Below are 15,467 nucleotides of genomic sequence, written 5' to 3'. Positions count from 1 at the left end.
GTATTTGTCTGTTTTGCAAGTGGAAGTGAATTGTTCCTCCAAGCAATCGAGAAAGAAAATTCTCAACACTTGCTAGTTACAGTCGGAGGCGGCTATGCCGCATATCCACGCGTGAAAACCCTAGGTGCTTATGTAAGATAGATCAGTGTGGCTCGCTACTATCGATTGTGATCATTCGCATTGCATGTTGTATTGTGTCATGATATGTGTTTTGCATGAAGCATGTTGCGTTAGCACATTGCCTCAACTGGCTGCCCCTGCCCGGTCTGCATTTCACTTGCCTTGACCGATCGCCTCAGCCCGGACGACATTTCACTTTGCTTCGACTGTCTGCCCCAACTCGGTTAGCTTTTCAATTTGCCAGCACCGGCCGCCCCGACTCGGTTGGCATTTCACTTTGTTAGGACTGACTATCCTAGCCCTATCGACATTTGCACCATGGTTCGATCGGCTGCGTCGCACAATCAGCATTGCATTTTGCTTGGTGTATGTCTTGCATTAGATTTGCCCGCGTGACATTTGCATAGTCTTTCATTTTCCCTTGCAGACATTGTTTGCTTGCACCAACACATTCATGTCTGGCACATTCATCGTGCACCTCGTGAGCATGTCTCCACATGCTCATGGCTAGTACTCATGCTCCTCGAGTATGATGCTTAGCTTTTTCGCTCATGACATGAAGCATTTCCTTCTGTGCACACCTCTACACTTGCATATCTTCACATGATCACATGTCACATGTTTAAATTGCATATGAGTGCTTGTTCATGCACCCACTTCACTTATGTAATTCCTTCCAATGAGAGTTTGACACCTATTCTTGGGTCACTGCCTCTACGACATGCGCACTTTCGAGTCACTGCTACCCATGCACACTCAACCATTCGAATCATTGCCTCCATGACACACTCATTCCTTCGTGTCGCTGCCTCCACGACACACCCACCCTTTCCAGTTACTGTCTCTACCACACACCCATCTTTTGGGTCACTACCTCCATGACACACCTATTCTTGGGTCACTGCCTCCACGACACACCTATTCTTGGGTTGTTGTCTCCACGACATGCCCACTTCTGATTCGTTGCACCCCTTGCACACTCAACCCTTCGGGTCACTGCCTCCACGACACACCCATTCCTTGGGCCGCTGCCTCCACTACACGCCCAACCTTTTCGGGTCGCTGCCTCCACGACAAACTCTTTTCTCCTGAGTCACTGCTTCCACGCACACCCCTCGCCACTTTCAGCATTTGTGTTTGCATTTGCATTTGTATGTGTGCATAGATAGCTAGTCAAGCTCGATAGATGAGTGACCCCATGTTGGTCGCAATATCTTAGCGAGAATTGCTTTTCAGGTCGATCTCGATGAACAATGTGAGTTAGCATTAGGATTGACACTGGTGTGACTGCTAAGGATCCAAATGATCTAGCTCGTTTCATATTGTATGTTATGGGTCTGTATTTAATGGCCCTTATTGTAAAACAAAAAAAAAATATTTTTTTTTACTTATTACATTTGTCATTGTTTCAAAATTATGCATGTAGCAGGCTAGGCCAAATGTAAGGCCAACCCTTTTTCAAAATTCATCCTGGGTGTCATCCTTTAGATCCCTGGATCTTTAGGACGGAGCAGGTGTGACGACCTTTTCAAAGTCATACGTACCTAAAGACTCTACCTTGTGTGCTTAGATGCTAGTTAGGACACTCTTCGGTAGATTTGTGTGATAGACTAGGACTAGGTTGCTAGGAATTATTTTTGGCACCTGACTATTTTTTTGTGCTGGCTTGATTGTCCTTGTCAGATGCCTTTTATTTACTTGTGCTTTTGGTGTGCTTGTATGTTTACTATATGCATGCACAATAATATAGCAAGTCAGTCTTCTGCAAGGAGTCATGCTTAAATACACACACACACATGTTTAATAGAGAGGAGCATGTAATGATTTTGATATTAATCCTTTCGTGTAGGTGCTGCTTAGCTCCTCCCGTCAGGCTAACTCTTGTGTGTTTGCATGTTAACCCGTGCTAACCATTTTGTACAGCTTGATTATTTTATTTTATCATATATTTGATATAGTTTTAGGACAAAGTCTGTATCGGGACTAAGGTATGGACACAGGCTCCGAGGCATACGACGCATCGAGTCACATGACAATGGACCAGGAGCAGCAGGCTTGTGTCTCGATCCTTAAGTCCGAATTTACACTTGTATAGAATTAGTACCATGTATGTTTATGCAGTGTCTGACTGATTTTTTTTGTTTTTCCTGGGATATGTTGTCGACCCAGTGACACCAGAGTTCTTATATAATATGGTTTCCTTTTGGTTTCTATTACATGTTTCCATGCTTGGATTTTCTTCCTTGTTCCTTTTTTGTTTATCTCGAATGCATCGCTAAATATAACTTAGGCTCTTAATGACCTAAAAATATTAAAATTTTAAAAAATCCTAATAATAAAATATTAATATAATTAAAATTTTAGGATTAAAATGTCAGAATCTTTGAAAACATTGTCTTTATTTTTCTTGCATGGCCTTCGGGTCGATTTTTAAAATAAGTCGCATGCATGGCTATGCATCCCATCATGTCTAATAGGGCCTCCCTAAAATATAAGAACTGCTCTAGATAACTACATCATTTGCATATACTCGAGGAGAAGCCTCTGTGCTTCTCCAATTCGACTGACACATCATATTTTTTTTTACTTGGGTGGTTGTTTAGTGCACTTAGGATGTTAGAGTCATCCCTGACCTGGACGAGGTATAAGCCCTTTCTGTACATTGTTTCTAGCTTTGTAGTTGGGCCTCCTTTTCTCCTCTTTCCAGCGGCATCATTGTCGCTTCGGCAGGTATAAGTCTCATCTTTTGGAGCTCCACCTGATAGTCATATGATAGAGTTTTATTTCGTTGACCGAGATCATCATGAACAATGTAATTCACAGAATGTTGATCAAGAATCTCTGGGCGTGTTGGGTCGACTGCTTACATGTCCGGTTAAACGTAGGGTCTGAGTAGCGTGGAATAAGGGGTTTGTGGTACCCTGAACTGGCTACCTCTACATGTTTATGAATCACTTCTCCCTTCCTTTCACTGCCCGTCAGGCTCTGTCTCTTTTGACTTTTCGTTGATGTCATTTGGTGGGCCTCACTTAGCTGACAGGTTACTATCCGTTTGGGATACGACGATTTGCCCTCTGTCCTTATGGACCAGTCCGGACTCGAAACTGTGGGTTGTTTCCTACTAATGATAGGGTTGTTTCACAGGCCTCGATAGCCTATGAGCTACTGCTCATTTGGGACTGTGAGAGACTTACTCTTTGCCTTGTGGCTTAACGAGAGCTCAAAAAGCCGTCGAGATGTTTCTTATGAAATAAATCATTCTTTGTGACACCCTTGCTAGTTGTCACTCAATTGTAAGCAGAGCTTATGTGATCGAGATTATTCTTGGGCAATCCACTCGATGTAATTAACCAAATGGGATACGTCTCTTTGGGAGTGCTCTTGATCATTGAACAAATTTATAAATTTGGTTCTCTGGTTTAGGTAACCTATGTATGTTCTCTTTCGTGAATATTTGTTTCAATATTTTTCTGTTTGATTCTGTTGGATGTACACTCTTGACCTATCACAATAGATTTGTCTCCCATAGACTGTCCACGTTCTTTCTCTTATTTGTCTCCTTTGTCATATATCCTTGCCCTCCGATTCTTCCCTTCACTAGATCATCCATATGATCCGGAAGAGAGATTTATTCGGAAGGAAGAATTATACGATGATAAAATATACTGACGACTCCTAAAAAAAATAAAAAGAGAAAAAGAACCAAAACAACCCATTAGCCTCGTTATTACTTTGGAGGCTTCCTTTTCATAGCTTTTTTTGCACATGTGATAGTTAAAACTTCTCATAAATGGCACAATTAGCATCACCATTGGACCTAATTCACACTCAATTGGATTTAAAACTAAATAAAAAAAGGAAGATTAAACCTTATCAAGTGAGCTTAATAAGATGAATCTAAATTAATCCAAAGGAGACTACGGTTTGAAATTTAAGTATTTTGCAAATGTTTTACATTGTACTTCATTTTCTGCAAATCAAACAGTCACTTATTCGCTTGCAATATAACTCACTAATATTTTTTTGTTTTGTGCATTTGATCGTGATAGTCTTTTCATCGAGATCTTTCATAAACTAATCGCGATTCAAACGGTACATTTTAATTCTCTGCAATGTTCTTATAATTTTTTTCCTTTTCTATATGTAGTTAGCAATGAAATTGGTTGTTAGGAATTCATTTGTCGAAGTGCATGTGATGCTTTGAAACAAAATGAAGAATGACTTTTTTTAATCGTTTCTTTTAACTGTATTTTTTTCTTAGAACAAACTAATTAATATTTTTGTAAGAAAACATAGGATCAAGAGATCAATTTTCCTCTAAAGAGTACTAATTTTGCACATGCTAATTTTCCTATGGCAAAACTTATGTTGATTGTATATAAATGCCTTATTATTTTATTAAATTATCATAAATTTGATAATAATGTTATAACTTTGAAATTATTGTAATTGTTGTGGATTTCAAAATATTTAAAAAAAGAGTTGTTGTATTAATGTATTAACACAGGTTCCAAAAATTTGATGCCTCGACCTCCCGCTAAGAGAGTTTTGGATTTTATGTTTCGGGACAAATTTTTGGAAGGTTGATTAAATTTTTAAATAAGACCCAGAGATTTTTCCCTCATTTTGTAAAAACTTTTTTTGGTCTAGTACAAGGTATTTTATTGGCACAAGTCATTATAATTAGTTACTCCTCTTGATGGTAGGAGAGCACTTTCAATTAAGGCTAGTTGTTAAGGATGATAAGTGTCCAGACTCATCATATAATAGCAGCGATTAAGTTTTAAATTGATTAAATTTATCACAATTAACTTAGAGTTGGCGTGGGGGAATGGGTGACACACCTGATTGGGATCTCCTTGTTCCATTGTTCCGGGTTGTCATGGTCTCTAGTCTTCTTTTAGTTGAAGGAGATAGTCTACACAACCTAATAGAAGAATACTTGTTAGCAGCTATGAATAGATTCATCCATATGAATATTATGAACATGGGGTGGATATTTATTCAAGAGGACACGATTTTAAATTTAACTAAAAAATGTTAGGTTTATAAAAAATATTCGATATTTCACAACTCAATTGGCAAAATCATTGGGGAACTTACGAGGCTATAGTTATGATCGTGATTTAGTAGTGTGATTTGGCGGTGAACTACTTTATCAGAGAGCTCTAGTTGTAATTGTTGCTTTGTGACGTTATTTAATGACAAAATTATATGGGTAGAGGACACGGGCCACATTCTTACTAATTTGAGATTTGTTTTAGAGTGATTATAGATATTCACTTGACATAACATTAGCTCTTTGTGAGCTTAAGTTAGTTTTAAATTTATCACCCTTGACAAAATGGCATGGAGGTTGGATGAATTTTTTTTCTTTATTTATTTAAGTGATAATTTTTTCTTTATTTTGAACATTTTTAATTTACATTTAAAATTTGAAAGTTTTTATTAATTATTCCAATGAACCCTTCACTTTAGAGTTTCAATCAACACGACTATTGTCAGATAACTCGAGTAATTCATCTTTATTTATACATTGTCAACTCTACTTGCTTGACTGCAAACAATTGGGTCTGGCTAAAAATCATTTTTTTTCTGAATTTTAAATTATTTTCCTGTTTGTCTAGGTAAGTTTAATTTTGATTATAAACTTAATCTCTGCCCGCTTAGTATTAACAGACATTAATTTTTAGCTTTGATGTATTCATACGAGCCCATGCGTAATGTTATTTTAAGTTAGTCCGCGTAGCATTTTCAAACCTTGTAGTTGCAAGCTCAATACATAGGTCGGAGCACATGCAGGCTGATCTTAAGCAACCCGTGCAACATTCACATATCGCTTGTTAAGACATTTGGTGTATTGGTGAAAGCACATGCCAGGAGATTAAAATTGGTTTTAAATAATAGCACCAAGAAAGACATGTATGGTCTGAGTCTGGGGGCACCACGACTAAGGTGTTTTCATCCACCTTGCCCAAAAAAAGACACGAATGGGTCTTCAAATACCTGCATAAAAAATTATAATTGATTTTTCCCCCTCTTCAAGTACAAGTATACTTATAAGATACAAGTATACACATTTCCCTATTTTCTCACATATAAATTGTATGTGTACTTAATTGTCATAACACTTCACCTATGCTTATTAAATATCCATTTAGAGCAGTTTATATAGCTTTACTTTCTAAATATTTTTACAATTACAATTGGCTATTACTTTACCATGTCAATTAGAATGAGAATTATGTATAATTTGATAGCTATAACAAACTTCTTTTTCAACCTTGCCAAAATGGAATAAGTCTAGGAGTATTAATAGCTTTTATTTATTACTAACTTGCATGGATGTCTACATTTCTTCAAGCATGTGTGTCATGTTTAATACTAACTTCTTTCATTTTTCTTCATCATAATGGAGCAAATAACAAAAATGCATTTTATTGCTTACAACACTACTGCCAATCATGTAGATTGTGGTAGATTGAGCCTCCTTAATCTTGATATTATCAATCTCATAATATATATATATATATATATATTAGAAGATACTACAACTTTAGCTCTTACCTTTCCAATTAATGTCTTAAATTTTATGTTTCTCTTCAATTTGAAAATTCTCATGTAGGTAGATAATAGAAAAAGATGATGCCATAAGTGATCGTTAGCAACAAAGTCATTGTTCACTTGTATCACTCTAGAGAATCAGATTCAGCTTACCAGTAATACATTTAATGAGAAGAGCCAACAAGTTTGTTTATCGTGGGGTAAGAAATTCTTCTCACTTAAATTAACTTATACATTTGCTTTCGAAGAGAATTCTAAAACTCAATCGAGTAACCATACTCCAAAGAAAATTCCACTAAATTCCTCGTAACTACTTGTAAATCTCAACTCGAAAACAAATGTACCTTATATCTCATTGTCAATCTCAACTCGAGTCACACTCGTATTAATTCTTGGAATGCCCTTATTTGCTCGAGATCGGCATCCCCAATGGCAACTTATATCGTTTTTGGGGGTCAACCCTTCAAGTTTTATCTCATTCGGACATGTACCAACTGCAAAATCATCGAAAAAAATTTCTATTAGGCTTGCATATCATTGCTCCTTACATTTAGTTGGAAAGAAACTATGGGCTTTTCAAGAATGCTATCACTCATATTGGTGTTCTAATGCACAAAAGTCTATTTCATCATAAGATAAAAAGGTGGATTTCAAATGAGTTCCTTTTTTTTTTTAATATTTACATGTTGGCACATATTGAATGCATGTTTTTTGCTTTCATTTATATGTTTACTTCCCTAGAATATTAATATTATTATTACTATGACTATCATCAATATTGGTTTTACGTATTTGCAATAGCTATTTGGATTTTGGGTTTTTTGAAAGCCATGATACGAGCCCTAATAAACCTCATGTGCCTAACGACTCGATCACACACAGCAATACAAATGCACTCTCGTGTACCCATGAGACTCACAGCTTTCTGAAAGTCATTATGGTTCATATCATACCTAACTTGAGCCGACCAAAATTCATTTGTTTGACACCCAAGCAACACAAGGAATGGTTTATTTATTTATTTAAGTCAAACTGAAAAATGAGTGAAATATAACATTCAGAGCTTAGGATCGAATCCACTTATGCTTTGATAGCCATAACAAATTTATCTTTCTACTTTTTCTATATGAATCTATTAAAAAATTTAGGCGCATTTACATACATACCACCCAAACTTTAATATTTGCATTTATACCACCCAAAATTTTCATACCACATCCAAAAATTCATATTGCAACTTGGCGGCGCTTATTAATCGAAAATAAAAAATTCTGGAGATATTTAGGAGTTGCAATGCATGGATTTAGAGTCGACTAATGTGCTGAAGAGTTGCCTCAGTTGCAGAAATTTCTCTGTTGAAGGTGCTACACTAACTATGATTTCTCCTCATCTGACTGCGAGCTCGGCTCGTTGTTTATAGTGTCTGCGAAGTACTCAACTGAAATACAGACGGACACCAAACTTAAAAACAAAGTGAAATGCACCTCTTCTCATTCGTAGGAAACAAAAATTTTTCAGTGCGGACTTCTGACATGCGGCGCAGGGTATTCATGAGTTACTTTCAGGTTATTTCTGGGCTATTTTCAATAATCACGAAATAACGCAGAAATAACTCGCGGTCTTTATTTTTGGGTTATTTGATTATTGAAAATAACATAACCTAAAAATAACTCAGGAATAACCTGCGCCGCACGTAAAACTACGTCAGGTGTCCGGGCAGAAAATGCGCGCAGTAGGAAAAGTGGTATATATGTAAATATTGAAGTTAAGGTGTTAGATATATAAAAGTACATAGAGATTGAGTGGTATGTATGTCAATCTTTCTTTCGTTTAACAGAATTAGTTTTAATCTTGGGACATGAATAAAATTAGAGGAGGAAAGGCTGAACTTACCAATATCATCCTGTTCAGGAGAGTCCAGCAGGATATCCGAGTCTGAAGGAAGGAAGGGAGAGCCGGTGTAATCTCCCAGAGGTCCAAGATCTGTTGACAGGATCCATAACACATCCAAATAAGGTTAAAAAAGAAAAAAAAAACAATTGTTTAAAAATTTACCAAGAAAACAGAATGTTGTTCGGTGCAAGTTCAAGATGAGCAGTCTTATGTTGTACCAAGTAATAATTTAATTTGAGTAATGGCTCTCTGAGGATGGTTTGTGTGACAAATAATGAAAGGGAAGGGGGTATCTATAGAAAACGGGACGGCACGGCGGCTCTGCATGTGGAGAAATTTTTCCATACCGAATATGTGGTCAGCTCTGCGTGTGGAGTCCAGTAATATGCCTCCATGTGTGTTATATCGGGTCTACTTAAAAAAAATTAAAATGGAACCGCGGAAGTTATTTAAGAGGGTTATTGGGGGGTTATTGAGGGGTTATTCGGGCATTATTAACCCCTCAATAACCCCCCAATAACCCTCCAATAACCCCTCAATAATCTCCGCAGCTCCACTCCAATAACCCCCAATAACTTCTGCGGTTCCATTTCAATACCCCCTGCATTAACCCCTGCAAAAACCCCCGAATAAACTCCGTTGTTTTATATCAATAGCCCCACAATAACCTCCATATGACGGCATATTACTGGAAGTCCGCAAGCAGAGTTGCATAATTACTCCGTATGGAAATTTTTTTCCTGCATGTGGGGGCCGGGGCGCTAACTCAAAAATGTAGAGCACCGCGGCTATGCACTTTAATTTTTTTCTTTTTTTGGAATTTACATAGATACCGGACAATTCCTATGTATTTACATTTCCAACACCTAAACTTAACTTTTCTACATTTATAACACCCAAATCTTAAGATACCATAATTTTAATTTATAAAAAGTGAAATACATCTTCGTATGTACAAGTCAAATGACATGTATGTAAAATTTGAAGTTTAGATATCTGATATGCAAATACACAGGGAATTGAGTGGTATGTATGTAAATATTCTTTGTTTAACTAAGGATAGTCATATCAGATAGCCACCAGCACCATATGAATATGCACCCTACCTTCCAAATTAGTCAAATCAGCGGTCAGATCGGAAAGGCTGAAGTTCCAGAGTTGGCCTAAAGATCTGAGGGAGTCTCTGGACAACACAACCCTATCATCTGGCAATCCTCCCGATGCTTCTACATTCGATGTGAATGTTGTTGGTTCCAGAGCTGTAGCATCCATGCCCATTCCTGATATTTCAGATGGCGTAAAAGGGAAGTGATTCCTTGATGCTGCTGATGCGGGGCTGACGGCCACATCGTCGGCAGCTGGCACAGAACTGCATGGAACTGCAGCTGGAGCTGGTTCAATAGTTCTATTCATGAAAAACTTCGATGAAATCAGGTTTATGGTTTGGAAAAGGCGAGGAATCTAAGCAAGTAACCAGGCTTTACAGGATAAGAAGAAACTGACGAGTTGGTGCTTGTTAAACTGACAGTTAAAATAAAAATGGTGCATATAAAAAAACAAAACCACAGTGGGAAGTAGATGATTAACAAGTTGGTCAGGCGTGAATTCATCTTATATTCATGAAGGTAGGAGAAATAGTGAGAGAGTTTTAATAAGATGATAAAGACATAAGTAGGCTTTTTAAGGTTAACTTAGCACTTACTCATTTCCAGAATTCATCTGAATGCGTTGAAAGCCAGCAGGAACACCATTGACTACATGACAGCTAGATAGTCCACAAGCTATAGAATCAGGATGAGGTTGAGCTGGTGTTGGCATTTGTGGATGCTGAATGACTGTGTATCCCATAGGTAGGTTGTTAACTGCACTGCAAACAGGTCCATTTTGAATAAGAATGATAATAACAGAAAGTCAAGCATAAATGCAATGTAAATATGAAGTTTCCCGCAAATTATTTCCACGCATAAAAAGATGGCAACAAAAATCAGATTCAATGAGGTTTTGTGATTCGCCCTGGAGCCGAAAAATAGCAAACAAATTGCAAGAAATCAGCAAGGAAATGCAGATTCAGGGTAATTTTATTAATATCCAGGCAAATAAACAAGATACGAGGGTGATCTCCTCACGAACGTGATTATTGGCTTGACAGTCCCCACCGAGGGCCTGGAACCTTCCTAGGCAGCCATCTAAAAGTTCAGCCTACAAAGAATAATAATATTTTGCCTATTATTGCCCAAATCAACATGGGGGGTCTAAGTCTATCAATCCATTGGTTATTGTGTAGACTACACATGTTTCCACTTGACCATAAAGGCTTTCATGGTCGGCTAAAAGCCATCTTGTGTAACCATGAAAGCTCCTGATATACCAGAAATACGGATTTGAGGGATCTGATGGAAAACACCATGTCAATGCAATTGAAGCGAGCAAAACTTCTGTGGGTCAACAAAACATTGCTCTCTCCTACATATTGGAGCAAGCTTAAGGGCAGAGGAACAATGCCAGAATACATGGTTTTGAAAACCGGACATCCTAACAGAAGGAGAAAATATTCAAAGTTCAAAAGTTGAAACGGGATTTGAACTGATTAATATAATAAACATTAAATTATCTCAATTTAACTTAAAATAGTAAAAAAATTATATAATATGCATAATAAAACTTATTTAAAAATTAAAATATTATAATATAAGTATAAAAATATAAATTATTTAATGATATGTTTTAGCAATTCTTGATGCCCAATTCTCATAGCCCAGCTCAATTTTCGTAGGTCGGCTTAGCCCAATTTTCATAGCAAAGCTTAATTCTTCATTCCTATAGTTAGTCAAAAAACTCATTTAGTTTCACATCATAGAAAAGTTAATATAATAAACATTAAATTACATAAGAAAAAAGTGTTTGTAGCTCACTTTAGTGGTGTTCATATTGGTCATAATTTGCATGCTAATTTTATGTTTATATCATGTAAGAAAAATTTCCAATTTCAGTTGAATTACATCAGGAATCAATTTTAAGCACATATCATTTTGCTTTAGTCATGGATGCTCTTGCTGGACATTTACAAAAGGATGTACTTAGTTATGTTTTTTGCTGATGATATCTTTCTTATGGATAAGGTTGTAGAGAGAGCTCAGAAAAAACTTGAATTATAGAAGTCAATTTTAGAGTTTAAAGGCTTTCGATTGAGTAGATTTATAACTGAATACATGGAATGTAATTTTAGTAATAGTAGATCTAGTAATGGAGTTGTAATAATGTATGAGTAAATTATTAAAAGAATTGAATGTTTTAGATATCTCGGGCTATTGTTCAAAGTGATGGTGATATAGATGGGGATGTTATTAGTAGAATTCAAGTTGGATAGTTGAATTGGAGGAATGAAACAGGCCTATTGTGTAATAGAAAAGTACCACATAGAAAGGAAAATTTTATAAGACGATGATGAGAACTGAAATGCTTTATGGTGCAGCATTTTGACCTGTAAAAGAGAAGGAAAGAAATTAAGTGTTGATGAGATGAGAATGCTCAGGTGGATGAATGGTTTCACATTAAAAGACAAAAAGTGAAACAGATATATCTTTGAAAAGGTTTGAGTAGCTCCAATGGCAAACAAGAATAGAGAGAGTCGCCTTAGATGTTTTGGCCACATTAAACATCGGCCATCTGATGACATTGTTAGGAGAGTAAGTGTTTTAGATTTGACTTATGCTAAGAAAAGTAGAGGTAGACCTAAAAAGACTTGGCTATGTTGTATAGAAAATGATCTTAATTTATTAGAATTTAAATAAAAATATGACACTCAATAAGACAATGGAGGAAAATGATTCATGTAGCCAACGCCAGTATGGATAAAAGCTTGTTGTTGTTGTTGTATAAGACAACAACAACAACAACAAGCTTTTATCCCACTAATTGAGGTCGGATGCATGAATCCTTTTTCTCTAATGCGTCCTATTAAGTGTCATATTTTCATTTAATTCTACTAAATTAATATCATATTTTAGACAATATGCCGAAGTCTCTTTCTAGGTCTACCTCTGTCTTTCTTAACATAAGTTGAATATAAAACATCTACTTTACTAACCAGATCATCAGATGGTCGATGTTTAATATAAACAAACCATCTAAGAAGACTATCTAATTTTATCAACCACTGGATTTACGCCAACTCTATCACGGATATATTCATTTCGCATTTTGTCTCTAAAGTGTCAAGTGAGTGTCAAGTGACTCATCCACTCATCCACCTAAGCATTCTCATCTCGGCAACACTTAACCTAGTTGTTGTATGAGAATTAATTTTAAATTAAAATATTATATTTTGAGTTTAATAAATTTATTTACAATTAATTACAAGTCCTTTCAAACCAATATCGATGGCTAGTTTGCTAGTTGAACCGATTGTTCTTGGTGATTTTAGTTGCATCGATGCAGGAGATGATTTTTGTATGAAATAGAACCAACCCTACTACCGGTTCACGATCGAACTAGTTGAGCCGACTAGTTTGATCAGGTTTTCAAACTACGTCAAAATATGCAATCTTCAATTAGCATACAATAATGCACGCTGCAAAGAACTTCATATTGACATGGCAGTAGAAGAATTCTGAATCAAAACAAAACAGAAACTCTACCAATAAGTATTAGGAAAAATAAAAAAGCAATAGAAACATGAGAAACAATCTGTCCAAGCAGAAGTACATTAATCAAAGTAAGAAAAAGGCACAAATGGAAGAATGATTTAAAAAGCATGCGGTGCAGTTTATATATATATATTAATCAAGATCCTGATGGCACTTGCAAAAAGGAACTAATTCGATTTGTCTAATAACAACCACCGAAAAATTTAATTTAAAGTAATACAGAATATAATAAAATTTAAAAGTGGCGCAGTGTCCAATGTGATAGTAAAACATTTCACGAGGTTCACTTGAAACATTTAAAAGCCATAATCAGAGAGAAAGGCTGATTGAAGGGAAAAAAGGTTCACTGGTTAAAATTTTTAATAGATTTAGTCTGCCCTCGAACAAGCCTACATACCTCTAATGAAAGAAAAGACAGCATAGATAATAAGAAGCATTTTCGTTTCTAATAAACCTAAAGTCATGCCACTCATAAGAAATTTGTGTTTCACTACGCAGGAATATTTTTGAAGTTGAACCAGCAGCTAGTACTTTAAGTAAAACAAATTACTGATAGAAATCACTCCCCAAATATTCAATATCTTGCTGGATATAAGTAAAACAAAGTACCAGGTATAGGATGAATCCCATTTTGAATGGGTGTCTGAGGAACCTTAAGTGGAATAGGATATTTCATCATATGGTACTGATGCTCTAGTAAATGATTGAACATAAGGATCTGTTTTTTGAGTTTTAGCCTTATGTAATAAGCCCTGAAAAATTCAGAATTCTCCTCTTCAAGCTTCTGCCATACTGAAATAACACAAAAAGAAAATGAGCATTAAGTAAGATGTAACCATTCAATGATGGAAACTGGAAAATAAATCCAGCTGAGATTATCACAATCCTAACTTCTAAAAGAGGATGGATATGCTGATTGTACCGAACCAAAAAAGAACCAGAGTAGACTCGTGAAATCTCAAAGTTGATATCATATATAGGACATAATGTTCGGGTTTTATCGTGCAATCTAACATATGTCTATGAGGAAGAAGATTATAGAAAATCGATCAAGATTTAAAGTAGATTTAGAAAGGCTTAGCATAATTTTCATGTGATTGCAGATATTAGTCCAGTTATTTTCCAGACAATAAAATGAATTTCTTCTCAACAAAAAAAACTCCTTAATGTTACAATCGATAAGAAAGCTAGCATTACTTCCTATAGGAATGCAAGGTTAAAGCTATATATATTAGGTACTCATCCTTTGATAATAATATTCACAATTTATTCAGAATGGGAAAGGTACTCCCGATTGACAGATATATCAGAAGCCACTCTGCATTGAACTCTAAATAACTCTTAAATATTCTTCCTACCTAAGGTCGTAAAGTTTGGCACAATTCTAGCACGACTAGACAAAGTTCTGACCACTTCTCCTTTATTCATATAAAGTTGTAGGCACCGCTCTATCAGATTTTGAACCTGCAGAAATTTTTAGCAGATTACGAAGCACTACGTAATAAATTTAAAGGAAACAGTTTTATTCATTCTTCAGTAAAATCAGCAACAACAAGACATCTTACCAGTTCAATATCTTCACGGGAAACTTTTCTGTTATCATTTTTTGCAGCAGATACTGAACTAGAATCTGCTGTGTGCGGTTCATTGCCTCCATTATTCTGCTGGTTGCCTTGAGAATCTTGCGAAGGCGGTTGCATTTCTGCAGCACTAGAAGAATCCTGCAAAATTCAAATTCAGCACATCTAACAGTGATATTACTAGTAGCATCATGCGACTACGATAGAGAATACTGTAGAAGCGACCATAGTATAACAAGTTTGCTTATGATATGCATCCGTTTCTATTATGGAACTGTTAACCGTCAATAAACATAATTGAGACCTCAGTACACCTCAGGTTTGAAATATTAGACCAAAATTAAGTTAGCCCAGCTATAACCAAAAGTACCGCCAAGATTTCCCTGAATGTATTATCAGGCACTACTTTCTGTTCAACTTGAAGAATCCCCTCAGGTAGTGGCAGAACCGGTGGACTCTATCTCTTATCATCTAAAGATCCACAAAAAGTGAAATATAAGGAAGATCAATTGGCCCAAAGAGTTTTAATGGATGATGATCAATATGAACTTAAGAAAAACATCCTAGAGGATGAGGAAATAACCTTTCAAAAGGATCATCTTGGGATCTTAGTAGTAGGACTGTCAATTTGGCTCGTTGTTCGTGAACAGCTCGTGTTCGGCTC

General features: G+C 36.1%; 1 protein-coding gene across 4 annotated transcripts in view; it reads right to left on the bottom strand.

Moving 5' to 3' along the window:
* Nucleotides 1–6,859: 6,859 nt before the first annotated feature.
* Nucleotides 6,860–15,467, bottom strand: part of LOC110022608 — an 18,930-nt gene continuing 10,322 nt past the window's right edge. For 3 of the 4 annotated variants that reach the window (XM_020721649.1, XM_020721647.1, XM_020721648.1), the window contains 7 exons: nucleotides 14,789–14,944; nucleotides 14,582–14,687; nucleotides 13,833–14,015; nucleotides 10,280–10,439; nucleotides 9,684–9,982; nucleotides 8,578–8,667; nucleotides 6,860–7,178 (listed from right to left, as the gene is read on the bottom strand). In XM_020721649.1, the coding sequence (XP_020577308.1) occupies nucleotides 7,030–7,178; nucleotides 8,578–8,667; nucleotides 9,684–9,982; nucleotides 10,280–10,439; nucleotides 13,833–14,015; nucleotides 14,582–14,687; nucleotides 14,789–14,923 (1,122 nt within the window). In that variant the 5' untranslated portion in view covers nucleotides 14,924–14,944 and the 3' untranslated portion in view covers nucleotides 6,860–7,029. Of the gene's footprint in view, nucleotides 7,179–7,836; nucleotides 8,123–8,577; nucleotides 8,668–9,683; nucleotides 9,983–10,279; nucleotides 10,440–13,832; nucleotides 14,016–14,581; nucleotides 14,688–14,788; nucleotides 14,945–15,467 lie in introns of those variants that run through there. The other variant, XM_020721650.1, reaches the window with a different exon arrangement.

The sequence above is a fragment of the Phalaenopsis equestris genome, unplaced genomic scaffold (genome assembly GCF_001263595.1).
Source record: "Phalaenopsis equestris unplaced genomic scaffold, ASM126359v1 Scaffold000198, whole genome shotgun sequence".
Classification (NCBI taxonomy): Eukaryota; Viridiplantae; Streptophyta; class Magnoliopsida; order Asparagales; family Orchidaceae; genus Phalaenopsis; species Phalaenopsis equestris.
The sequence above is the reverse complement of the archived record's forward strand: the minus strand, read 5'-3'. Positions and strand labels throughout refer to the sequence as shown.